Raw genomic sequence first — 25,925 nt, forward strand, 5'->3', positions numbered from 1 at the left:
CTATTTGTTTTTATAATCCAGTCACCTTTAAAATCAAATATTGAAAAAGCTTCTGGGCTTATTATTCTTTTCTTAATTGCCCTCAAAATGAACTTCAAGTGAGTTTACATTATATTGCATGAGCATGTTGTCACGTAGGACAGGCCATAATATTTGTCCTACATAGCAACAATTAATATACCGGTATGCAATTCGCATTCTGACAATTGAATTACAATTATTCATAACAGGTAAATTAAATAATTTGTTACAAGGCACTATGAAATTAATAAAGATGTATGCATTAAATTTGATTACATTATGAAAATGGCCTTTTGACACATCACTAAATTATTGTAATCTGCAGTTTTCCAATCATGAAGTTTCAAGTCATGAAAGTTTCTGAATTTACAGTTGACAGTTATCAAAAAAGGAACTGCAAAATAAAATTGTACAGATTAATCCATGATTCCTATAATCATATGGGCTATGCACATGTACAATGTGTGTAAGATTATTTTTCTTCTTCAAGTAGTCAGTGCTATATACACCTGTATGTTCATTTCATTTGTTAAAGTCATATGTATCATTAATTACAAAGATTTTCCACACCATCATCAATCAGTATCAGTATTATTCAAAGCTTTAATAATAATATGACTTTTTCCAGCATGGTAAGTATTGTTTACCTACGTTGTATCACTCAGGATGTATATCAGTTTGGAACAAATCCTGCAAAATCCAACACGTTTTCTGTTTGATGTGTTTTTGAGGGATGACAATCCTATTATGTCGGGATTACTTGTGCATCAATTATGAAATACGTAAATTGATGCAGAGTTCCAGACTGATAAAAAAAAATATCAATCTGAGATACATCACTTGCACACAGATATTTATTTGTCTCCCTGAGTAGATTAAGACACTTTCAGTCATACACGAATGTAGTTGTGCTGCATTTATTTCGGATGAAATAATCATCAATCACTATATCTCTGTGAAACATAATAAAAACAGACATTTTGATGCCAATGAAATTTTGTGATTGGTCAAGATTCACAAAAGTTTAATGCCATAAAATTAGGGAATTGAAAGAATGAATCTTTACCCTGTCTGTCACCAAGTTTCTTGCAGCAAAACTTGACCACAGTAACCATTCATGAAAGTTGCAGGTCAGAAAAGTTTATGGTGCTACAATATTTTTTTGGATTTAAGGAATTGGATATTCAAGCAGTCATTGCCTTTTCAACTTTCTACATTTTCAATTAATTTTTTTTATTATGATAATATAAAAGGTATAAATAGATTTAATAGGTAGATACTCCTTTTTATTGAAACTTAATAGTGATGATCTTGTCCTCTTGAAATCACTTTGCAGGTCAAGAGTGTCCTGGAGCCATTCAACATCTCATTAGAAATGATGAAGGACATTGGAGACAGGTTGACCGCTGAGATGGTCAAGGGACTGGACAAAGCCACACATGCCGAGGCCAAGGTCAAGATGTTTCCAACCTACGTCCAGTCGCTGCCAGATGGCACAGGTAATTATTAGTTCTAGGGTCATAATCGGGTTAAAGGTTGGTTTAATGACGCACATGCAACAGTGGCTTCACGGTCAATTTCCCGGCACTAACTGAATTCCCAACTTTAACGCTGGACCAAACTTTAACGCTGGACCAAACTTTATGCACAGAGTCCTAACCCAGGGCTCGACAATAAGAAGCACCCAAAATACATAGGTGCCCAAAATCTTAGCCCAGGGCTCTGTCCGTTTCATAAAACTTGTTCAATAAAAAGTGTGATAAAAAGTGCAATCATTTCAGTGGCGTATAACAGTTACCGATATTAAAACTCATTTTTGATAACAAGTTTTATGAAACAGGACCCAGATCTCCCCCCCCCCCCCCCCACAAAAAAAAAATGATCCAAAGAAAAATTCACCAAAACAAAATCAAAATGTTTACATAAAGCTTTGCATACAGATTCTAAAATTTTCAATCTGGACCCCCTTGCAAAAAAGCCTAGTGTGGAGACTTTCTTAAAGTCCCACTGCACTACTTGTAGCTACTTGCGCCCTCTATATAACAAACAATGCCTAATCGGTGACCATTGGTCCTAACCAACGAACTCAAACCAAGTAGAAGGATTGTGTCCGTTCACGTTTCACGCAGCGCAATGGCACCGCTCGAGTGCGCCCGCCGCCATTTTGCGTAGTACAAGAAATCGCCTGCGCATACGTATTGTGTACAAGCTCCTATTGCAATTGGAGGAAGGGACGTCCAGAAACCAGGGTTTTATTGTTAGTTTTGATGAAAAATATCTTTACATAATTATATTGTTTATGCCCTTTTCCAAGTCCCATACAGATGTTTGATGACTTGAATATTGGAATAAGAGCGGCAGCTTGGACAGTAGGGAGTTGAAATTTTAGGGGTTTTTTTGCATAAAGACTAAAAGAGCTAGACTATTTGTTAAATATCATTTGTGGTATTAGACTAGTTTTGTCTCTTTCTGTGATAGAAAGAATATATCAAATTATTTAGGCACTATCTATATAAAAAACTCCCACTTTCTCTTTACACACGCTCGTAAATTCTCAGTCTTTGTGTTTCTCTTCACACTCCCAACCTCTCTATCCCCTTCTCTCCCTCCCTCTCTTTTTCTTTCACACTCCCCCTCTCCCCTTCTTTCTCTCTACCCCTTTCTCTACTCCCTCTCTCTTTCTCTCTATCCCCTTCTCTCTCTCCCTCTCTTTTTCTTTCACTCTCCCTTTATTTCTCTCTTTCTCTCTATCCCCTTCTCTTTTTCTCTCCCCCTTTTTCTTTCACTCTCCCCCTCTCTCTCTTTTTGTCTCTCTCCCCTCTCTCTTTCTCTATCCCTTTGATTCTTGGCACTGCAGAAGTAGGCCCACTGAATATTAATATTATTTCTTTTCTTTCCCTTGGGAGGCTACCATTTAGCTGCCAGATATTATTTTCATCCCATATAGGCATATTCAAGATTTGTCTAAGAAGTGTTAAGTAATGACACATTGTGGCAACTATTCACATGTCTTTCCACATAATTGTGAATACTTTCATCTTTATTAAGTTTTTTTTTTAACCTTGGCATTGCGCTATGTATTACATGAATGTATACAGTACATATCAAAACATCCATGAACTATTGCAATGGTGGATATGAAGAAAAAAATCCTCAGTGGTGTGGAAAAAACTTTCCTCAAGCAAGCAATCATGGCACATTATGTTTATACCGGCACATTTCTTATTCATTTTAACACACAGAGAAATAATCACATGTACATTTGCATTTGACTGACTACAATGTACAAAAGGCAAGATTTTCTCCCTTTTAGCACTCAAAACTTGAACATACTTCATTAATAAACTAGACATCAACAAGATATAATACATATGAATCAATATTTCCCTCGCTTTGGTTTGTTCATGAAGCAATGTATGGATTCATCTGATTTCAGTGAAAACTTTTAAAACAGATATTTACTCTAGATGAAAGTTGCAACTTTCATTTAGCTCAAGCTCTTTCAGTTGGTAAACATGGATACAACCATTGCAACTACAGTTTGAATTCAGTAGTGTAGAATAGATGACAGTACTGCACATTGAACAATAAAATCATTGGACAATATTTTATAACAAAACAGGGATCGTTTGCATACACCGTAAACCTCTGTATACAGATTTTCATACAACATAATGAGTGACTTCCTTATCTAATTGGACGAAACAATTTGTTTGTACACACATGTATGTGGCACTATGCCATCACCGAATACATTATCCATTATCAAGAAACATACGCACAATTGTAAATAGCTTTGGTAACCATAAGTGCAACCAATAGGATATGAAGGCACAAGTGATCAGAGTCAAGTTAAAAATACAAAATTTAAAGAAAATCCCTTTCCCTGAAACACGTTGACAATAATCCAGTTTTTTTTTTTTTTTTCTTTGATGCCTCTTTCGCAAATTCTAATCTCAAATCTAATTTATGCAATCAGATTCAAACTATACCTAAACCTGTCAGACAGAAGACAGGCTAGTGTCAATAATAGCAGTGGCGGATCCAGGGGGGGGGGCCCGGGGGGCCCGGCCCCCCCCCCCTTGAGAAAAAAATCATGTAAAATCACGTGATTTTTACCTTTTTTGGGGGTTGGGCCCCCCCCCCTGGCACTCAAGGGGGGGGGGTGCAAATTGAAATTTTTTTGAGGATCAAAAAAAAAAAAAATGTGCTCACTCCCCCCCCCCCCCCCCCCCACTGAGCGAATTTTTTGGCCGGCACGTTTTTCAAATTTTCGGGAGCAAAAAAAAAAAAAAAAAAAAAAAAAAAAAAAAATCGTGCTCTGTACCCCCCCCCCCCCCCCCCCCCCCCCCCACTGAGCGACTTTTCGGCAGGCGCGATTTTCAAATTTTCGGGAGCAAAAAAAAAAAAAAAAAGTTGGGCCCCCTCCCCTAAGAAATCCTAGATCCGCGCCTGAATAATACAATTCCTTTCTCTCTGGGTAAGCCTAGATGTATAAAACACAAAATAGACCAATAGGGCAAACATCGTATCCCTGTAGTGCACATTCTGTCATTTCAGTGGGAAGGAGAAGGTATGATGAAATAGTCTGTTTGAATTAGTATATTTATTTCATCGATGGTGAAATATTATGTAAAAAAATACACATAAATAAGATTGACCAATTTTTTAACCTTTTGGAGCATAAATCCCCAAATATTTCAAAATGTATATGTCTTTAAAGATATACATGTACCAGAATAATGGGAGCTTCGCAAAATATTGCCTGGTGTTTTTTTTTTCTTGATTTGTATTTCAAGTGCTGTGCTTTACTAGGCCATATGAAATCACTACATAATCTACACATATTTATCTGAGGAGTAAGTTTTACAGGACGTAGGAAGGTTCATGCAGGTAGCTTCTTTAACTGCCATGATTGACAGGTCGTAACTTTCACAATGACCAACTTTGATGAGTAAAATTTCTTGTGTCTTACAACAATTTAAATGTCCAAAATTAGCCGATGTCATTGAGCTCGAGCGAAAACAGTTCACAAACATGGAAATGAATAGATGGGACCGATGTACTATACACGCTTTAGTCTGTGGCTTTCTGCGTTCGGATTATCATGCGAAACTGTTTATTTTTGCCATGTTTTTAATGAAGTGATCACTTAAATATGAAAGGTTATTCCAGAGCCTCTTTTAAGGCGATTGGTGCAGTTGAAAGCTGCACAATATGGCATTTTGCAGACGAAAGTTGAGCATACACATAGCACGTAGTCGCAGTTCGCTTTCACAACGCTAGTTCTATCCAAGATGGCGCACGGCGGTGCAATTCAGCGGTCTCGGAAAATCCTTCTACTTACTTGGATTTCGATGGTCCTAACTGGGAGCTGAGTTGATGAGATAACCACCTGTCCAGTGACCTTGCAGGGCGCTCTAATCCCTCCTGTAAACTATGGCAGATAAGCTTTAAACTTACCCTAAAGTTGTGCTTTGTTGTTATTACACTAACCCCCTGTCCACACACAACATTTTCCGTGATTAGGCGTGATTAGTTATACCGTTTCGCGATAGTTTTACGATAAAATTGTGTGTGTGGACGCTCACTAACGATACGTCGTATAAGAGGTCTGGTCTCCTTTCGCTCGAGGTCACATTAAGCCCCGCCCAGTTAGTTACACTAGTTACACTCCCCCTGTCCACACACAACATTTTCCGTGATTAGGCGTGATTCTTTATAGAGTTTCAGTTTGAAACGATGCCCAAACCTGCGTTTCGTTAGACTAGTTTCGTTATACGACGTATCGTTAGTGAGTGTCCACACACACAATTTCATCGTAAAACTATCGCGAAACGGTATAACTAATCACGCCTAATCACGGAAAATGTTGTGTGTGGACAGGGGGTAAATCTGTGATAAAGTCAACCTTGTCCTCAATGCTAGACATCATGAAGTGCTGATGTAGAAAAAAGTCTTCCAAACCTTGTGTAACTTTTAAAAATAGAAGTTACGTATTCAATCTCTTGATGAGGGATTCTTTGTAAAAAGGTAGGTATATCAGTTCTTATCAGTCCTTTTTTTATAATATAGTGTGACTTATTTAAAGTAAAACAAGATTAAGTGCTCAAGACCTTGTAGTTGTTACACATGTAGGTTTAAGATAAGCAAGGTAAACTTGTAAGGTGCTTGCGCCTCCCCATTTGATGGCCACCATGCAGTCTGCCTAGTATTTTCCTAGAGATTATGAATTGAGAAGAGTTACGCAAGGACAACATTTGAGTAGTACTAGATTTCAGTGTGACTTTTCTAGTGATCTAGAGGGCACAGACAATGACCTACCGCAGCTCAACTCTGTCTAGATGCAAGAGCCCAGGGTGAACATGAAAGACATCACAAGGGCAACAGATATATATGTTACCATATTGATTTCTTGCCCTTGCTTCTGATCAGCAGGATTATAATATCTTACATGATGGGGGATTGCAGTGTTTACACTAGCAAAATCTTCCAAAAAACGGTGGCATACCAACATGTAAATACTGTATAAATCAATAGTTTCGATTCATATATTTTCACAGATTACAGAGTCGTGTATTTTCACTGATTACAGATTTGTGTATTTTCACTGATTACAGCAGGGAGGTGAGACTTTAACTCACATGCCCTGATTACAGGGACATAGACATTTTTTTTTTAGATGACTTTTTCACAAGGTTCTATGTAGGCTAGTGACTAGTTACAATACTTGGCATTTGCCTTCCTTGTTAATTTTTTTCTTTTTCATGTTATTAAATTAGTAACCATATTACAATTCACAAAATTCACTCTTGCAAAAAAATAATGGTTTCTACATATTTGCAAAATTACAATGTATACGAAATGACGATGTCACAATTCATTTGATATTTCGTATTCTGTAGAGAGGCTTATTTGCCAACAATCATCAACACAATTTTTAAGGTACAAGTCATCAGCGTTTTTATGACCTGATGAATCCGTCATATATACAATGTATTATTGTACAGATTTGTTGGGTCATAATACCGCTGACGAAATTACTTTTAACAAGTCAAATTTGGGGTCTTAAATGACTACATGTAGCTTTGAAATTTAGATATCGACTGAACACTTACCCAGTCAAGTTCAAGTTCAAGTTCGAGTTGCAATTCAAATCCAATATTCTCTGGTTAGTTTAAGTACTAGCCTACATGCAATCCACTCAGCATGTGTCTAGACTCTAGACATACGATTGTTAGAATGTTTACGTCACTTTGATGAAATGAGATCGTAAATGAAGAAAGACCCCATTCGCACAGAGAATACAATACATTTTATCAAACAATAAGTCTGAAACTATGTGTAGAAGTAAATCAGGTATACAGGTAACAATGGGAGATTTGTCAATGAAACAGGTCACAGCTATGCATTTCTTGGGCATGTGAAGTATGGCTGCAATTTATATATTGCTTTTACATGTAGCATCGTTGTAGCATATATTGTACTTGTATATTATAGGCCTAAAACCCCAGTCGTACGAACAAGAGCAACACTGGCCAAGAATCCTTTGGTTTGGAGTCAGTGTGAGTTCAACGAGAACAAGTTTTCCCTCATGCTTTTATGCTATTAAATTACCAGGCACTTTTTTGTTGGGTCATCAAGGTTGATGATGTGTTGTTAGATTTGCATTTTACATGAGAGTGCTCTTGGAACTGGAAGCTTTGTAATCTTGCTCCCCCCCCCCCCCCCCTCCCTCAAGTTGTATGGAAAACGCCCCCTTTGGTCTACTAATTACTATTGGCCATATTCCAACATAGCTTTCTCCATATTTTGTGATGGTTGTGGGTGGAGGTGAGGTTGGGTCAGTTTAGTGAAAGGAGAAACTTATAACTCTAGCCCCTACGGCAATGATTACCGTATATTTGTGTACCGGTACATTTCCAGGAGCAATATTAGGTCAGGGTGTAATTATGTACAACTTACATGTAGGTGAAGCAAATTAGTTTTTAACGCTTCCTGGAGTAAAAGCTAGCATTTTCACACATATCATATTCACACATGAATGCTTTCCTTTTTCAATCATGAATAGGATAGGATAGAAGATTTGAGTCCTATTCATCACTATCGTCACTGTGCATATTAAGCCATTTAGACTCGTCCCAGTCTGTCCATCCCACCCTGTTTTATTTACCAAAGAGCTCACGCAAATGAAAGTGCACACTCTGCTCTGTAGACATATTAGACTATTGCAATTCATGTCCACGTGTTAACGCTGACCTGCCCACGACCCAGCAATTACACACGGACCCTTCGACTGACCGACTTACGATGGCTCCATGCTAGAAAGTGTGCTATTCAGTTTCATGACGTGCAGGCCTGTTGGGTGCTGAATTATGAAACTGGCATTTACCCAGTGCTTGCTGTTGCTGATTTGATTAAAGATTGGAAATGATTTGCTTTTAGTAATCTGAATTCCTAGCAAATGACACTCAAGCAGCTCCAAGTAGGCCTAAAAATACCTAACATTATTGCATTGAGATTTCATTGAGACCTAAGATTTCATTGCAGCCCAACACAATATGTAGGGTGATTTTTTTGTTAAACTCTTGTTTGGAATATGACAGTTTACCGCTAGTTGAGTCTAATTTCTTTTCCTTTGATAAAGCTTGGCCTACATGTTTATTAGAATTGAAACTTAAAGGTAAAGACCAGTATTGGAAACGCCACCCTCTCAAAAAATGAAATAGAAGCTCTTATTACCAATCATGTGAAAGAATTTGTTTTGACTAATACATGATGATACAAATTTTGCCGTGAAACCGCCCACTAATTGATATATTTGGTAAATTAGTTTATTCTATTGGGACCAAATAGATAATATGCACGTGTCGCGCACGTGTGCGTAGTCCCATATACATCTTTATGTGTGAAATGCTTGTAACTTTACGAAGAATGCGCCAAATTTCTTATCATTTTGATGATTCCAGAACCTTGCAGCACACACCAATACTTACCGGTATATGCTAGATGATCAACCGTTTCTTTCACAATGCAATCGCATGACCAGAACTGGTCTTTACTTTAATATATACTTCAAGCCCCAATGATCACAGATTTTTACCTTTTTGAAAATTTAGCAAGTTTGCAGTTACAATGTACAATGTAGCCTCTCATTTACAGCTTTTTCATTCATTTTTTTTATTCATGGTCTATTAATAAATCACAAAAAAGGTACAGTGATCAAAAGGCTCTAAAATTTAATTTGATCAAGGATCTGCAAATCTCTCTATGTCATTGTTATTTCCTCTTGGATGCGGCTGCATTGTAGCTCAGCCACTGTAAATGGGTTTACCATAAACATGTTTGATTTATTGTGCCAGGTTATGCAGAGTTACATGTACAGGTTTTAGGGTCACGTGTGTAAGGTCCATGTAAAAATGAGATTTTCTGCCACGTTGGGAGGAATTCGTTCAAAGCTGTAGGCCTACTCCTGTTCATAAAAGTTTAACGGTGTACGTTTTCAGTGCTGTACATGCAGGGTTGGTATGTCAAAAAAACTGTGTTTCTGAACGCGTTTAAAGTGTTTATAGGAACTGGTGTTACTGTAAACAACTTTGAGAGAATTACTGCAGTGAAAGCACAATCCTATTTTGAAAAAAACAATGTTTTTAGCAATAAAATAGGCTTAAAACAATTTTTAAAAAAACATTCTGGGCTTGTGCTTATAAATTTAAAAGAAAACAAGTTCTTTATCACAACCCTGTGTACATGTAGTCATTTATGTCATTACTACCCAAACTTTCTTTTCCTTTATTAATGTTTCTCAGAGCTCAGCACTAGCAGGCACCTTAGACAATGTACACATGCATGGGCTCCCAAAATCTAAGTTTGGACCCACTTGATTTTAACACTTCAAATATAGTCACTATTGTTATTGGTAAAAACTAAGGATCCAAATTTAAGATCAGTAACAGTTATTCTCTGGGAATTTATCAGATTTTTAAAATTTAATTAACACTATACAAGTGATACATATTTAATGCATAATGTATCACTTATGAAAACAGGCCATGTACATGTAGGTGTACCGGTAAGCAACACAGTAGTGTGAGTCTGACATTCAGGTAGTAGAGTAGATACTGTTACTGAATGAAGAGATCATTAACTTCAAAAATAGCTTGATGAATAGTTCGCCTACCATCAAGCGCACCCTTCCTTTTATTAGCTACCTTCGCTTCATGGCTTTTTAAAAGAAATTGCTGTTTTAAAAAAGCCTCCAACACTTATAAATCCTTCTCGCTAATGAATTGCTTGCTAGGTCGTGTTGGTTGCGTTGTATCTGAAGTTTATTGTTTTTCCTTTGTAATAGTCTATTCGTTCGTTCTTTCAAGCTCTCATGCTTGATTGGTTTGATAAATTTTGTTAGCCGATGATCATCTTATATTGTTGGAAAGTTGTATCTTCATTGGTCAATTAATCTATGGTAAGAATATACATTTGTGTGCTCCTTGCTGTCCCTCCGTCTCTCCCCCTTCCTTCACTCCCATTTCCTCCTTTCCCCTTCCCTCACTCTCCTTTCCCTCACTCTCCTTTCCCTCCACTTTCCCTCCCTTCCCTTCCCCTCCCTTTCCCCTTCTCTTTCCCCTTCTCTTTCCCTAAAACCTTTTTTCTATTCATCTTTCAGTCCATGCATCTCTTTCATTCAATACTCCAATCCTCTTCTAAGAAGCCCACACCCCCCCCCCCCCCTCCCAGCATGGCGTTTTCTCTCTTTAGACGCCCCCTGAAGATCATACCTTCTGCTATGCACACTTCCTCTGCACTTGCAATGTTTGGAATCTGGTCTTGCCCTCCTGAACTAACTCAATATCATTTAGTACATGCCTATTGGCCCCTATACACGAGTCTTGCATAGGGAGTAGAAAAGAGAGAGAGAGAGAGAGAGAGAGAGAGAGAGAGAGAGAAAGAGAGAGAGAGTAGGGCAACATCATTGAGATGTATTTCATGGCCTTGCGGAGTGAAGTCGATTGACCTTCAAGTTCAAGTATCCTCTTTAAAGTCCAAAGAAGAATCAAAATGATGTTTGAAATAGAAATATCATAGGCACGAATGCCAGGGCTCCTGGAATATTTTAATGCACATATGCAGGATATAAGGATACATAGAAATGTAAGGGTCATATGGGGGACCTTGCTACAAATGTGTCATTCTGAGTTATGGGCCACTTTCCTGTAGAACCCTCTCATCTTTGAGCCCTCCACATAAAGTGTTTTCCCTTAATAATGAACTTTATATTTGCCACTAAAGATTTTCTTTTAAAGAATAGCAATGTACGATATGGTACACTGTAGGTTTGTCGTTGTATATGTTTTTTAAGAGCAAAGTTTTATGATCTATGTTTGTAATAAGTTTGTGTTTTAGTTAAAACATGGGTAGCTACATGTTTGTAACCCTACCCCAACAACCAACAAAAAAAGAATAATAAATAATTATTTTTATTATTTAAAAACAAAACAAAACAAGCAACAACAAAAACAGCAACAAACAAGCAACATACTTGAATGACTCTCATAACAATTACCATATATATATATATATATATATATATATATATATATATATATATATATATATATATGAATATATATCTATAGGTAAATAGGCAAACAAGAGTGTAAATGATTAGTTTTTATGATATGAAGCATTAGGTTATTCATGTGCAGAGGCCAAATATGCCGCCGTGGTGATGTTGCGATCACTTCATTGTCACTACCGTATATCAGATAATAATCCCAAAATAATAATTCCAAGATAATAATCCCAAGATAATATCCCCAAGATAATAATCCCAAAATAATATCCCCAAGATAATAATCCCAAAATGATATCGCAAGATAATAACCCAAGATACATGTACATGTAAGTAAGATCCTGTTTAATCAATAACAGCTATTTGCACAGGCTGATTTAGATATGTAGATCAGAATTCCAGCCACCCTCCAAGTATGTTTCAAAAGTTCTGGTCCCTACAGTTAAATATTTTGTTAATCCTTTGTCTAGATCCAGGATATATGGAATTTTAATATATAATAGGAAATAGCCTCTGTTTGATTGTCCCTGTTCTCTCCATTTCTTGGGGGCGAAACAGCAAATCCCGTCCTAACCACATTTATGCATGTTTACTTCCTTGTGTGATGCGGATGTGCCACCGAGGGAATAAATTGATATTCATCATACATGTGCATTTTCAATTTCAAAAGTTGGTGCACTTTTATGCTCTCTTTCTCTCTCTCTCTCTCTCTCTTTCTCTCTGGGGGTGCTGCATTACGTTGAACACATGCATCTAGATAAAAAAAATGTCAGTGCCATACAGTTCGAGAATGACCCACTTATGTGAATTTCAATAAATATTAAATTAAATTGAATATGACATAATTCATGTATTTCTCCCTCTCTTCTTTTCTCGTCTCTCTCTCTCTCTCTCTCTCTCTCTCTCTCTCTCTCTCTCTTCCCTTCCTCTCTCTCTCTCTCCTTCCCTTCCTCTCTCTCTCTCTCTCTCCCTTCCTCTCTCTCTCTCATATTCCCTCCCTACAGAACGAGGTGATTTCTTTGCCCTGGATCTGGGAGGGAGCAACTTCCGCGTTCTCTTGGTGCAGCTCCTGGAAGGAGAAGTCAAGATGGAGAGCAAGACATACGCCATCGCCAAGGAGATCATGGTCGGAACAGGAGATCAGGTAAACTTCAGCAAGTTTCTCATTTTCAAAGCAAACAAAAAGAGAGTTCATAGGAATGGTGACAATTATTTTATCTCTAGGGAGCTGTTAAATAGCTCTGGTAGTCTCAAAAGATTTTGGTAAAAAAAATTTTTTTAAAAAGTAACATTGGCAAAAAGGAAACCTTTTATCTCATCTTCATTTCTCAAAACTTACCTATTTCTGTAAATGTGATATCCCTGACTTTATTGGAGGAGCCTGCAATTTTATCAAGAAAAGCAAGTTTTTGACTATCAGTGAATAAATACAAGGGAGTGGAGTGGAGTGTACACATAGCACTAAAAATCTCATGAGAGTTGTAGGGGGGAAATGTAAATAAAAATGAATCACATGAAAAAATCTTCCTTTTCATGCAAAATGCTCCAGAAATGGTAGTTAGTGAACATAAACAAGTAAGAAAAAGACATGAAAAAAGAGTAAATATTGTGGTTAGGCTACCAGTAAAACATATATTTTTTTAATTGTTCGATATTACTTGTGGCTAGCAGAATGTTGCAAATGCAAGTTTTGTTCAAAATATCAAATTTTGTAGGTTTGCCATGTAAGGAATAAATTATAATATTGAGAAGTTGTAACCTACACATGTATTACTGTTAACAATTCAGACAATAGGGCGCTTTAGTAACGAGACGGTACGCACAGGAGAAGGTAACGCGAGCGAAAAAAAAAAAACTGCGCATGCGCGATTCTGAATTCTCTCCGTCCCGTCGATTTTCGGAACGGTACTCGGCCAACATAGCGTTCGTTCCCTAAACACGACGTAAGAGAGAGAGCTAACAAATAATTTGTATCTAGATCTAACAATGCAGGGCCCTACTGAAGATAAAAACAGGGAATCTACTAGTGTTTCCAATGTCAGTTCGGTATCTATACCTCAATCTACAATAAATTGATGGTTTGGCCGTTTAGGCCTACTTTGGGGGCCCTTTTTCATCGTTATGCATGACGTGCCTGCACGCTGCGCACTACAGCCCACCGCCGGGTCTATTGCCCCGGCGCTCCGGCCAAGCCTCGAGGCCCAAGAGCACTAGCACCAAAATGCAGCAGGTGTGCAGTTCAGCGCGGCTTTGCGTCCCCGTCGCCTTTAGCAGACGGCGAAAGCGCTTAAAAATCACGACGGTAACAAGAGTGCGAGACCCGTCACAGCTGGTTAAACACTCCGTCTCCTGTGCGTACCGTCTGGTTACTAAAGCGCCCTAATAAGATGTGACAGCATAGCGATGCAGTTGAAGACAGGTCAAACATGGGTCATGCATTAAACAGAAATGTATATATGTACCTGCCTCGTTCGTGCTTCATTAAGTTCATGCCCCATTTCCAGGCACTCCATTAATTATCTGGATCACCAATTCTACCAACATTGCGCTTGATTGTGCCAAGGATGCACGCCAAATGAAAACCAAAAGCATTCACATGCCACCAACATGTGACTCTCTCAATTTATCAGCAAAAAAGAAATGTTGGCTGATTCTATTTTTTTCTATTTATCAAAAGAATTTTGCATGAGGCCACCATTGCTCTAGATCATTGTCAAAAAAAAGCTAGCAGCGGGAGATTCTGCTCAATTATCATCAAGAAAATAAACGTCAAATGACTTGTTTCCTTTTATATTTGTATTATGAATTCACACAAGGCTGAAATTGCTCTTAATCATTGTTCCAAAATGCGAGCAACACATGCCTCTCCTCACTTATCAGCAAAAAATATAACCATTGGGTGATATATTTATTTCTGTTCGTAGAAGAAAATTTATAAATGGTCGACATTGCTTTAGTCTAGTATACAGTATCCTAGAAAAAACTGTCTCATGTAGCGACATGCGACTCTGCTCTATTCGTCAGCAAAAACAAAATTGGGGGCCATTTCTTTTTGTCTCTTCATGGTAGAAATTTGCAGGAGACTGACAATGCTTTTCAATCAGTGTCCAGTATTCTAGTGCTCAATTAATCAGCGAAAAACTATAGACATTGGGTGACATCTTTTTTTGTTCTATTCGTAGTAGAACATTTGCGCAAGGCCAATATTACTCAAGTACAGTACACATTAGTCTAGACAAAAATTCCTCATATAGCAACATGGAACTCTGCTTAATTTATCAGCAAGAAAAACGCGACATCAGGCAATTTCTTTTTTCCATACGTAGTGGAAATTGCTTGAGAGCGACCTTGCCTTCAATCATTGTCAGAGAGTCTAGACGAAAAAGCAAATATTGACTTTTTTATCGTGGATGGTTAAAATAGAATTTGGTAATGGGTTATCTCTGCTGCAAGGATTCACACCTGTCTATCTTAACAAATTTTTCCGATAAATAAACAGATTGCATGGTGTGGTGGTGGGAGGGGCGGGGCTTTATTTTTGGTGAATATACAGGATGCTATATGAATATAGTTAATGTTTAAATGTACTCTAGTCAACCTGTGTTACAAATATCATAGCGCAGCTGAATATATCTTGTATAAAAGCTGTGCTATGTAAATTATTATTATTATTATCTCTTGTTTGGTATTTTTTGTATTTTTATGCCTCCGCCACCGAAGGTGGTGCCGGAGGCATCATGTTTTCGGGTTGTCCGTCCGTACGTCCGTAGATCCGAGTGTCCGTCCGTACGTCCGTCCCGTTTGACCGTTATCACAATATCTCAAGAACCACTGGAGATTTAAACTTCAAACTTAGTGATAGTGTGTATCACTACAGGAAAACAATCTGATTACATTTTGGAGCACGTAGGTCAAAGGTCACAGGTCACAGAGGTCAACTTATGAAATTCCTTGTATTGAGTTTGTTAGCGCGATATCTCAAGAACCACTGGAGATGTAAAAACTTCAAACTTAAGGATAGTATGTATCACCATAGGAAGACGATCTGATTAGATTTTGGAGCACGTATGTCAAAGGTCAAGGGTCACAGAGGTCAACTTATGAAATTCCATACATTGAGATTGTTATCATGAGATCTCAAGAACCACTGGAGATTTAAACTTCAAACTTAGTGATAGTGTGTATCACTACAGGAAAACAATCTGATTACATTTTGGAGCACGTAGGTCAAAGGTCAAGGGTCATAGAGGTCAACTTATGAAATTCGATACATTGAGATTGTTATCATGATATCTCAAGAACCACTGGAGATGTAAAAACTTCAAACTTAAGGATAGTATTTATCACCATAGGAAGACGATCTGATTAGATTTTGGAGCACGTAGGTCATAGGTCAAGGGTCACAGAGGTCAACTTATGAAATTCCATACATTGAGATTGTTATCATAATATCTCAAGAACCACTGGAGATTTAAACTTCAAACTTAATGATAGTGTGTATCACCATAGGAAGACAATCTGATTAGATTTTGGAGCACGTAGGTCAAAGGTCAAGGGTCACAGAGGTCAACTTATGAAATTCCATACATTGAGATCGTTATCGCGATATCTCAAGAACCACTGGAGAATTTTCACTTCAAACTTAATGATAGTATGTATCACCATATCATAATATCTCAAGAACCACTGGAGATTTAAACTTCAAACTTAATGATAGTGTGTATCACCATAGGAAGACAATCTGATTAGATTTTGGAGCACGTAGGTCAAAGGTCAAGGGTCACAGAGGTCAACTTATGAAATTCCATACATTGAGATTGTTATCATGATATCTCAAGAACCACTGGAGATTTAAACTCCAAACTTGTTTAAATTGCTCTATGGCGGACGCATCATTTTCGACTGCGGGCAGTCAAAATTCCATCTAGTTTTAATTCTGTATTTCAGCATGCTACCTTTTTGCCATAATATTCAAAGTTCTCTGTTCTCTTGCCTTTTGTTATCTATATTAATCGGAATGTGGAATGTACATACAGTGTATATACATCATATATATAAATCTTAACAACTAGTTTTGAATCTCTTGATTTTTGTGTTTTATTTCTTTTCGGGCTCAATTTTAATTTGATGTCTTTTCATCACTAGTCATACTTTTTTCTTTAGTCCTGTTAGTTTATCAATATACTCAGGAAATGTTCACTTGACTTTCAATCAAGAGGTTAGGTTGGGGTCAATTTCCAGGCTGGCACTAACTTCCTCTGGCAAAAATTTTATCTGCATTTGCCGCTTCCCACCCAGGAGGAGCTAGATACCTAAAATCCTTGATGAGTTGGCAGCGTAAGTTATAATTGAGGCAATAACAAGGGAGCATCATGAACATGATGGGTATAAGGCTAAGCTCCATACAAGAAGTTATAGTTTGTAGTTGTTTGTAGTTGTATTATTGGATTTATTATTGATAGTTGACTTCTTTTTTTTTCATCCTCATCTCATTTTTCTCCAGCTGTTTGACTACATCGCAGATTGTCTGAATGAATTCAAGACGGAGCAAGGCCTTGGCAACAAGAGTTTACCTCTCGGTTTCACATTCTCATTCCCTTGTAAACAATTGAGCCTTAAATCAGGTATGTACGACATGACATCAGTCCCGAGTAAGACTACTCAGCCACACACTTTCATGAGTTGATAACATTGGTCATTTAAAGTGTTACCATCACCTACAAAAATATACCTTGTGTATCTATACTGAAATGTATTAAATCAACCTAAAAATAGTTCCCTGGCTTTCTATAGGTTGATGGTTCAGAGGTATTAAAAAAAAAAGGATAATATTCAAACCCTGCGCACGGACCCCAAGTCTAACTTAAGTTCTGTGCGCTGCCTATTCTAGGCAAATGCGTACAGGTGTGTGAACAAGTCAACTTGACACCATTTTTATGTTTACTTATAGTGTATCTAAACTGCAGCATCTCTTTGTCAAAGAAATATTCAAAGCTCATATTTTTAATACAGTATAGCAACATGGAACCATTTTAGAGGCAACATGTTTTGATGGTTTATACACTTTCAAAATAAAGTTCTGGTTCTGGTCATGTGATCACATTGTGAAAAAAAAAATCTCTTTGGAAGCGATAGGAAAGGATTGCTTATGTAGCATATTTATGTACTGTGAATTCTTTGAACTATCAGTCTTGCTGAAAGTCGCATGCTCTGCAAACAGATTTGGTCAGGTTTACCTGAGTTAGTAGAATACAGAACTTAGAGTTTTTGCGCCAAATGTCATAAAGTGAAACCTGTCTATACAGACCACCCAAGGGAGACAAAAAAAGTGGTCTTTATGGGTAGGTGGTCCTAATGTACAGGTTCCTTTATACATTTTTCAATGAGAAACCATTTTCAAGGGAAACAAAATATGTGCTCTTTGTAGACAGGTGATCTTTCCATACAGGTCGTCACCAAAGCAGGTTTGACTGTACCTATATAGTTCCTTATCTGACTTTGTTGGAGGAGTCTGTAAAATTTGCAGAACAGCAAGTGTAAAGTCAATTGCATTTCAGGCTTGAGGTCAGTCAGGTCTGCCAGACAGACAGCCTTGCTGATGATCATCAAGTCAATCCCCTTGGAACTTGACCATTCTGACCTCTTGGATCCAACTCCTTGGGTTCTTAATTGTTCATACTCAATGAAAAACATTTGTTTTCAGACTAATCGAGGCCCTGCCTTATAAAAAGTTACTACTAATTGCAACTTATTTGCGATTGATATCAATCGTAATTATGTACATAATAGATAGGAGACTGCAAGCTTGCGATTTAATAAAGAACTTGCCATTGATTTGGATCAATCGCAACTCTTTATAATACAGGGTCTTTTGATTAATCAGCTTTAATCATAGTATACTTAGTGAACGGGAGGGAATCTTATTTTATTTAGTATTCGAAACCTGTATATAGAGATTGCGCAAGAGAAAAAAGCAGTCTCTGTAGGCAGGTAATGTTGTGTACAGGTTTCAAAGGATGTTTACACAAAATTGTGGCCATTATATGCCTGTGGTCTTTCTCTGTAGGTAACTGCTATTAAAGCAGGTTTTACTGTATCAAAATATTTGTTAGACATCAAAATCTTCTCTGGTCAAATTGCTTTAATTTTAGATAATAGCTGTAGATGGCTGAACCCACAATTCTTGGAGCTTACGAGTTTCATTTCTTTTAAAGTGGAGATGAGGTCGGAAAATAATTTTGATCACCACAACTGTAAGATACGAGTCATGGTTACCATGTGCTGTATTTATTTGTTTGGGGGAGAAGTCAGCTAGGGGGCAATTCAGAGTTATATTTCTAAAAAAATTTACAATTTCTATGTTTTATCTTTCTGTGTAGGAATCCTCGTAACTTGGACCAAAGGTTTCACAGCCGCCGGCGTAGAGGGCAAGAACGTGGTGGATCTTTTAATGGAAGCCTGCAAGAGACGGGTAAGCCTCTTCTAAAATCTTTTTCTGTCTTTTCTACGTCATTTTGTCCATTTATTAGTCGTAGCTCGTATCAAGATAATTACACCTTGGATAAAATCACCCCCCCCCCCCCCACCCCTGAAAATAATCTTCCTTTTACTTTTACTACTCTGGCTTTATCCGAGCTACATGACAAGGCCCTACTATAAGTTTACTCACTCTTTTCCATTTTGGATTACTCTTGCATTGTATGTATGCTGGTGCCAGTAGAAATGTAGAGATTCTCTTTATATTTGGATGCTAGCAGGAATCTATTTAATGGATAATGCAAATGTGCTGGTAATAGTGGTTGGGTATAACGAGAGGTTGAGTGTTACAAATGATATCATTTGGCAAATCACTGAGGTGAAAGTTATGAATGAAGCTGTAGGTTACTACAGAAATTGATCTTGGAGGCTATCTTATATGCAAATTTCATTAGAAAGATGAAGAGTGAACAGGTTCAAAAGGTCAATTGATGGGATTCACATGTATATCATCTACTGAGAGCTAGGAGAGCATTAAATTTACATTTACATTGAAAAACAGATTATTGATACCCCTTGTTAAATTGTTTGTATCTCACGAATGAAAGGTGGACTGTTTGATTGAAGTAAAGCTTTTATTGAATAATATTAGATGTAAGATTTAATATGTCATAATCTCAACAAAAAACATAAATCAGGACGAATCAATTTTTTGGTATTAAAGGGTATGAATAATTTAGTTATCTGTATGTAAAGGTAAAAATTTCACACCCTTCTTACTCTCAGTGGACAATATGAAGGGAGAAGGAAATAGATTATGTTCATGAAATATTTATAATCATGAATCTACTGTGTTTATATACTCTTTTCTGCATTCTATAAATTAGGTCTACGGTCGTTAGTAACAAATACAAATTTGGACCGATTCCTTTGTTATATCCAATTTTTGAACAAAAGCTTAAGCTAATCGTGGATATAAATTTGAGTAGCATACAGGCTTTGATGATGTATTAAAGGATGAATTTCCTTTTGCTTTATTCACATACAGGGAGTGGACATCGATGTAATAGCCCTTGTGAATGACACGACTGGAACCCTCATGTCCTGTGCATACACTGATCACAACGCATATGTAGGACTCATCCTAGGTAAGGCTTGGAAACAGCAAACTCTTTTATTATTATATAATCAGGGGGATGTTTCACAAAGATTAAGATCAACTTTAATTTGGACTTAACTATGACAGGCCATTCATACCACTGGTTGCTCTCACTATTGGTCTCTCAATTATGATCTTTAGATAATATTTTTTCCTTGAATAATGAAATATCAAAAAATGTAGATTTATGACCACGATTTATATACGTCCCTTCAAAGACTGATGCCAGTAAATGGTAAGAGCAAACATTGGCATGAACGGCTCGCCATAGTTAAGTCCAACTTAAAGTCGATCTTAGTCTTTGTGAAACACCCCCCTGGTTTTATTTTTGTGTAAGATTCATCACTCAGACTTGATCACCCAGTGGGTTGAGCAGTGTTCACCTAACCAAAAGGTCTATGGTTTGTACCATGTCAAAGTGCCTAGAGCCTATTGTTAAGGCATCAATCCTTGTCACTAAGTTCCTCCTATCAAGATCAAAGGTGACTCAAGTACTAGAGATGTTATCACGGCAATAAGCCTCTTGGTATCGGTGTTAATAGTAATATTATTGCAAGTTGCATATTCCATCAGTGCTCAGAGTGTTTGAAATGATTTGGAGCATTAGCTCTTGACTGCTTTTCGTGTTTATTATCGAGGAAAAGAAAAGAACTTAAAATGATATTAGACAAAAATGCTTACAAAAAACTATTTAGCATTTATCTTATTACATAAATGATGTAACTATCTTCTTAAATGATCATTAGACCATTAGACTTCTTTATTTCTGTAATGTTATTTTTGTAACGTTTCCATGCCATCCCATTCACTCGAACATATGAAATAATTCACTTATTTTGTTTTATAATAACATAGGAAAACTTTCTGTAAAGCAATATTCTGAAGAATTTCTATGTCAAGGTATATGATGTATTGTGTATGTAAACTTATTTTGATTCTTTGTACGTTTGTAAAATGTGAGCAAAACAAATTTCCAATATTGGACAATAAATTGAAATTGAAAAGATTGAAAGAAAATTAAACTCTGCCCCCTCCCCATGCAGGTACCGGCACCAACGCCTGCTACATGGAAGACGTTAACAAAGTAGGAACGTGGGAAGGGGACGGGAACGCCAGACAGACCATCGTCAACATGGAATGGGGAGCATTCGGAGACGACGGAGTCCTGGACGATATCAGGACGGAGTATGATCGGAACGTCGATGAGACCTCACTCAATAGAGGAAAACAACAGTGAGTCTCAAGTATAGTTTAATTTGATCATGGACATTGTCAACGCTGTCTCCAGCATTGAAATACAATAGATTTGCAGCAGTTAATCCACTAAAGAGTATGTCCAAAGTGATGTTCCATGCAGGACAATCACTTAAAGGTTTTAGCTTGCCAGAGATATTAAATTGACGGCTCTGCTGACACATGGACATTCCCTTTCATCGAGTGTGAATGCTGAGACCGTGAATTTCAAGTTTCCAATTTATCCGCACCAACAATTTAGTACATTTGTGAATGTCGGCTCTTTCTTTCTTTTTTTCATATTTGCATCTTATCCATCTTTTAACAGGGCCCCCTGGGAAAACAGCATGTCACCGATGGGGCTACCCTGTATAAATAAGAATTAATAATAAAAACAGTGATGATAATGATAAAAACGATTATAATAATAATAATGCTGCTCATGAGTATCAGCTTGCATGGTGATGTAGATATACAGTAGACTTGCGGTTGCACCATGTGAAAGAAAGAAAGATTACAGAGAGTCCTTTCAGGACTCCCCAATCCTTCCCGTCTCTCACTAATAATGATGATAAGGATAATAATGATAATAATGATGATAATAATATTGATTATGATAATAATAATGATAATAATGATAATAATAATGTTAATGGTTATAATAATGATACTAATAATGATAATAATAATAATAATAATAATGAAAATAATAATGATAATAATAATGATAATAATAATTTTCGTTATGAAATCATTCATTTCCTTCCTTCAGAAGCCATCGAGCCATTAATATTCTCAATCTGTCTATATATTTTCTTTCAGATATGAGAAGATGATTTCAGGCATGTATCTAGGAGAGATTAGCAGACAGGTCATGGTCAAACTGGTCCAGTCTAAACTCCTCTTCAATGGAGTCTCCTCCAAGGAGCTTGACACACCAGGAAAGTTTGAGACGAGATTCACTACAGATATTGAAAAGTGAGTACACATCACATTCTTAAAGGGAAATCCAACCTTGATAGCAAACTTCTTTAGAAAAAAGCAGAAACATCAGAGAAGCAGACTGGTGACGGTTTGAATGAAATCGGATGAGAATGAGAAAGTTATGAATAATTTGAAGTTAAAATCACTATACATGTATTTATGGGCTCTTCATATTGGCTGAATCGATAACGTCTCTGTGATGTAGTGGCTGACAACTTTTCAACTTGTTCCAACACTGAAAATGACTGAAATTTCAATTTTTCAAAAACGTATGACTCGGGGGTTTAAAGCAATGCTTATGCTGCTCAAGGTGATCCAATGCATCATGCAGGCTTTGATTCAAATAAAGTCACTGAGCTCACAACACTTAAATCCATTGACTACTTGTTTCTCCTGTTCCCTTAAACCTCGTTCAGAAATATGTAAGATTTTCAAACAGGAAAGAACTTTTTCTTTGAGATGATTAGTTTTCCATTCCACCATATCTTTAAAGAAAAAGGTGAGTTCTGGTCATCCGATTGCATTGTGAAAGAAAAGGTGGAATGGATCAGAAAAAGTTGATCATGTAGCATGTAAGTATTGGTGTGTACTGCAAAGTTCTGGAGTCATCAAAATCATAATAAATTTGGCCCAGTCTTGGTAAAGTAACAAGCACTGTGCACAGAAAGATGTATATGGGACTACACAAATGGTGTCGGGGCTACTAACCTTGATTTCCTTATCTTTCTATGCTCATTTATGCTCAGCCAGTATAGATTTTCTACCAAATTTGTTTGGCAAATGACATTTATTTATAATCTTGAACATTCCGTGTAAGTTTGGTTTGATTCTGAAGATTTTTTTTTTTTTTTTACCAGAACTCACCTTTATCTTCAATGTTTTGAAAATGACATGTAATTTAGATCAGTCAATGCGATGATATATGGGAACTTTTCAGAACATCCCAATCAATAATTTTTCAATATTATTTGTGTTTCATCTCCAGTGACAAGTCCAACAACGGGACCGATGTTGCCAAGATCCTCACCGACCTCAACCTGAAGCCCTCGCTCGAAGACATCGAACTCGTCAGGGTCATCTGTCACTCCGTAGCAAAGCGTGCCGCCCGCCTGGCCGTGGCCGGCCTGGCAGCGGTCACCAAGCGTGTCCAGAGAGACGACCGGCCGGAGGTGACCATCGGGATCGACGGGACCCTCTACAAGAAGCACCCTCTCTTTAAGCAAGAAATGGAGGAGATGATGAAACTGCTGGTCCCTGGTGTCAAGGTCAATTTCATGCTGTCGGAGGACGGCAGCGGGAAGGGCGCCGCCCTCATCGCCGCGGTAGCATGCAGGCTACACAACAACAAGGTTCAATAATTAGAATGTAAAATTAAAAATAATTATGAAATCCTTTCTGGAGCACATGGTGATTTCATTGTTGTCATGGTAATGAAAAGTGGCTGAAATATTAACACTTCTGTATCGTTTGTGTTTACATCTAAACAGTGAGAAATTTGCTCATTTGAATTGGCCTCGCTAGTTAATATATGATAATGATATGTTGCACATTGTGCAGTTTTAAATTGCCATATTAAGGAGGCTTATAAACTTGGGGGGGGGGGGGATATGAATCAAGTCAGATTTAAAGATTTACATGTTTTAAAACACCATACTGTCTCAATTTGCTGTATGATTAAAGCATTATACATTGGGTATTTGCTTTCCATGCAGCATATATGTGTGTGTGTGGGACCAGGGCTGTATGTGACAGAGGCGATGTTTCGTAAACAATATTTAAACAGGGTTTGGATATATAATATTCAAAGGTAGATATTGACTATTTAAAGTAATACAATACATACCGGTAATAGGCTGTTAGTATATATCTTTTTCCTACTTCTGTACTATCCTACTTTATCCTTTCTTTTCTAAGTGTGTTTCTTGATCGTTATAAATCTATTATGGAATTTGTACTTAGAGAAAGTTTTCCAGTGAAATGTCAGTGGTTTGCTCTTTTACAGAGTTTTCGAATCATGAGGAATGTGAGATTTGTTTACTTTGATTTTGTAAAGCATTCAACAGGATGTATATTTCTACACGCGAAGTTGATGTACCGTGTTCATGCGTATAACATGAAAGTGCTGGAACCCATTTCACAAAACTTGTCATCAGTGACAAACTATAGTTTTTGTTATAAGCTACTGAATTCCTTGCTTCTGATTGGTTATCAGCAGATTTGTCACAAATTTTTGTCATTTGTCATTGGAATAAAGGTTTTGTGAAACAGGTCCCAGATGTAGAATGAGTTATAGATATAAGTGGGCCAGATAAAACTGATCCACTCTGGCAACGTTGAAACTATTTCACTTGTAAACGAATGACGAGTGGAGATGAAAATATGCATGCAAGATAGGCCACGAAGTGAAGTACTCACTTCTAGATACAGGAATGCGAGATGCTTGTCATTTTAGTTTCCGTTGGCGCTTACTTGATGCAGTTTGGCGTCATTTGGGAACAATAAATGTAGACATTACAACGTGACAGATGAATCCTGGTCGTGTTGGGCTACATATCTACTCTTAAGCAAAAATGTGAACGTGATCAGAATGTTTGAAGGATATGTGTTTATCTGTTATTAAAGTGTTCATGTAGCTCATGTATTACTGTGAAAATGGAAAATAGCACAAGAATCTGTTAACAATTGATTATGAAATTTGCATAGGCTTTTACAAAAATTAACGAAAAGCAGATTACTAACATAGAAACTTTGTCAAAATCATGCATTTTTACAGAAAAAACTGTAGTGCACCAATGTATCAAAGCATCACCATTTTTGAAGTACCTAATGCAGATTTTTTATTTTCAATAGAAAGACCGCGAACTCAGGTAGCTTGCATGAGGCCTCTGCTTTATCTTTCATATAGCAATAAAACCTCCCTCTAACTCTTTCTCTATGTATGTCGTAGAAAATGGGAGTCCATGTCCAACGACGTCAACATTTGTGTTATAGAATATTTTACTGAAAAAGAAATGTTGTTTACCATACATTCATTTTTGTCCTATATCTGCTCCATTATTCATAAAGTAAATTGCTTAGTAATATAACCGTTCTAACTTATCACCACTATTTATTTTTTAGTTGCTGAATAGTTCATTTAATAGGGTATCGTATCTTGTTTTGTTTTGTGAACAACCGTCACTTTATAAATTATTGGATTTCATTGAGTTGGTGACATATAATATCATTGTCAAATGCAATACTAGTATGTAAATTAGATACCAACATACAAAGTATCGGTATTCATAGCTAGTCAAAGAAAAAATATTTTTATACCTTCAATGAATTTACATATACAGAAAATAAAAATATATTGTTGTTGTGTATTGTAGACTTTGTTGTAGCTCGAAGATTTGTTTTAATTAAAATTACAATTATTAGAGCACAGACAGTATGATCCAATCGAATTGATTTATAAATGATGAATTAAAATCATTGGAA

The 25,925-nt window shown here is 37.0% G+C and overlaps 1 protein-coding gene across 2 annotated transcripts in view; it reads left to right on the top strand.

Moving 5' to 3' along the window:
• Positions 1–24,240, top strand: part of LOC594105 (hexokinase-2) — a 30,775-nt gene extending 6,535 nt beyond the window's left edge. For both annotated transcript variants that reach the window (XM_030985778.1, XM_030985779.1), the window contains 8 exons: positions 1,358–1,520; positions 12,598–12,737; positions 17,097–17,217; positions 18,973–19,064; positions 20,118–20,217; positions 21,272–21,461; positions 22,284–22,439; positions 23,431–24,240. In XM_030985778.1, coding sequence (XP_030841638.1) covers positions 1,358–1,520; positions 12,598–12,737; positions 17,097–17,217; positions 18,973–19,064; positions 20,118–20,217; positions 21,272–21,461; positions 22,284–22,439; positions 23,431–23,803 — 1,335 coding nt within the window. In that variant the 3' untranslated portion in view covers positions 23,804–24,240. The remainder of the gene's footprint in view (positions 1–1,357; positions 1,521–12,597; positions 12,738–17,096; positions 17,218–18,972; positions 19,065–20,117; positions 20,218–21,271; positions 21,462–22,283; positions 22,440–23,430) is intronic.
• The last annotated feature ends 1,685 nt before the right edge of the window (positions 24,241–25,925 follow it).

The sequence above is a fragment of the Strongylocentrotus purpuratus genome, unplaced genomic scaffold (genome assembly GCF_000002235.5).
Source record: "Strongylocentrotus purpuratus isolate Spur 01 unplaced genomic scaffold, Spur_5.0 spur5_scaffold_15, whole genome shotgun sequence".
Taxonomy (NCBI): Eukaryota; Metazoa; Echinodermata; class Echinoidea; order Camarodonta; family Strongylocentrotidae; genus Strongylocentrotus; species Strongylocentrotus purpuratus.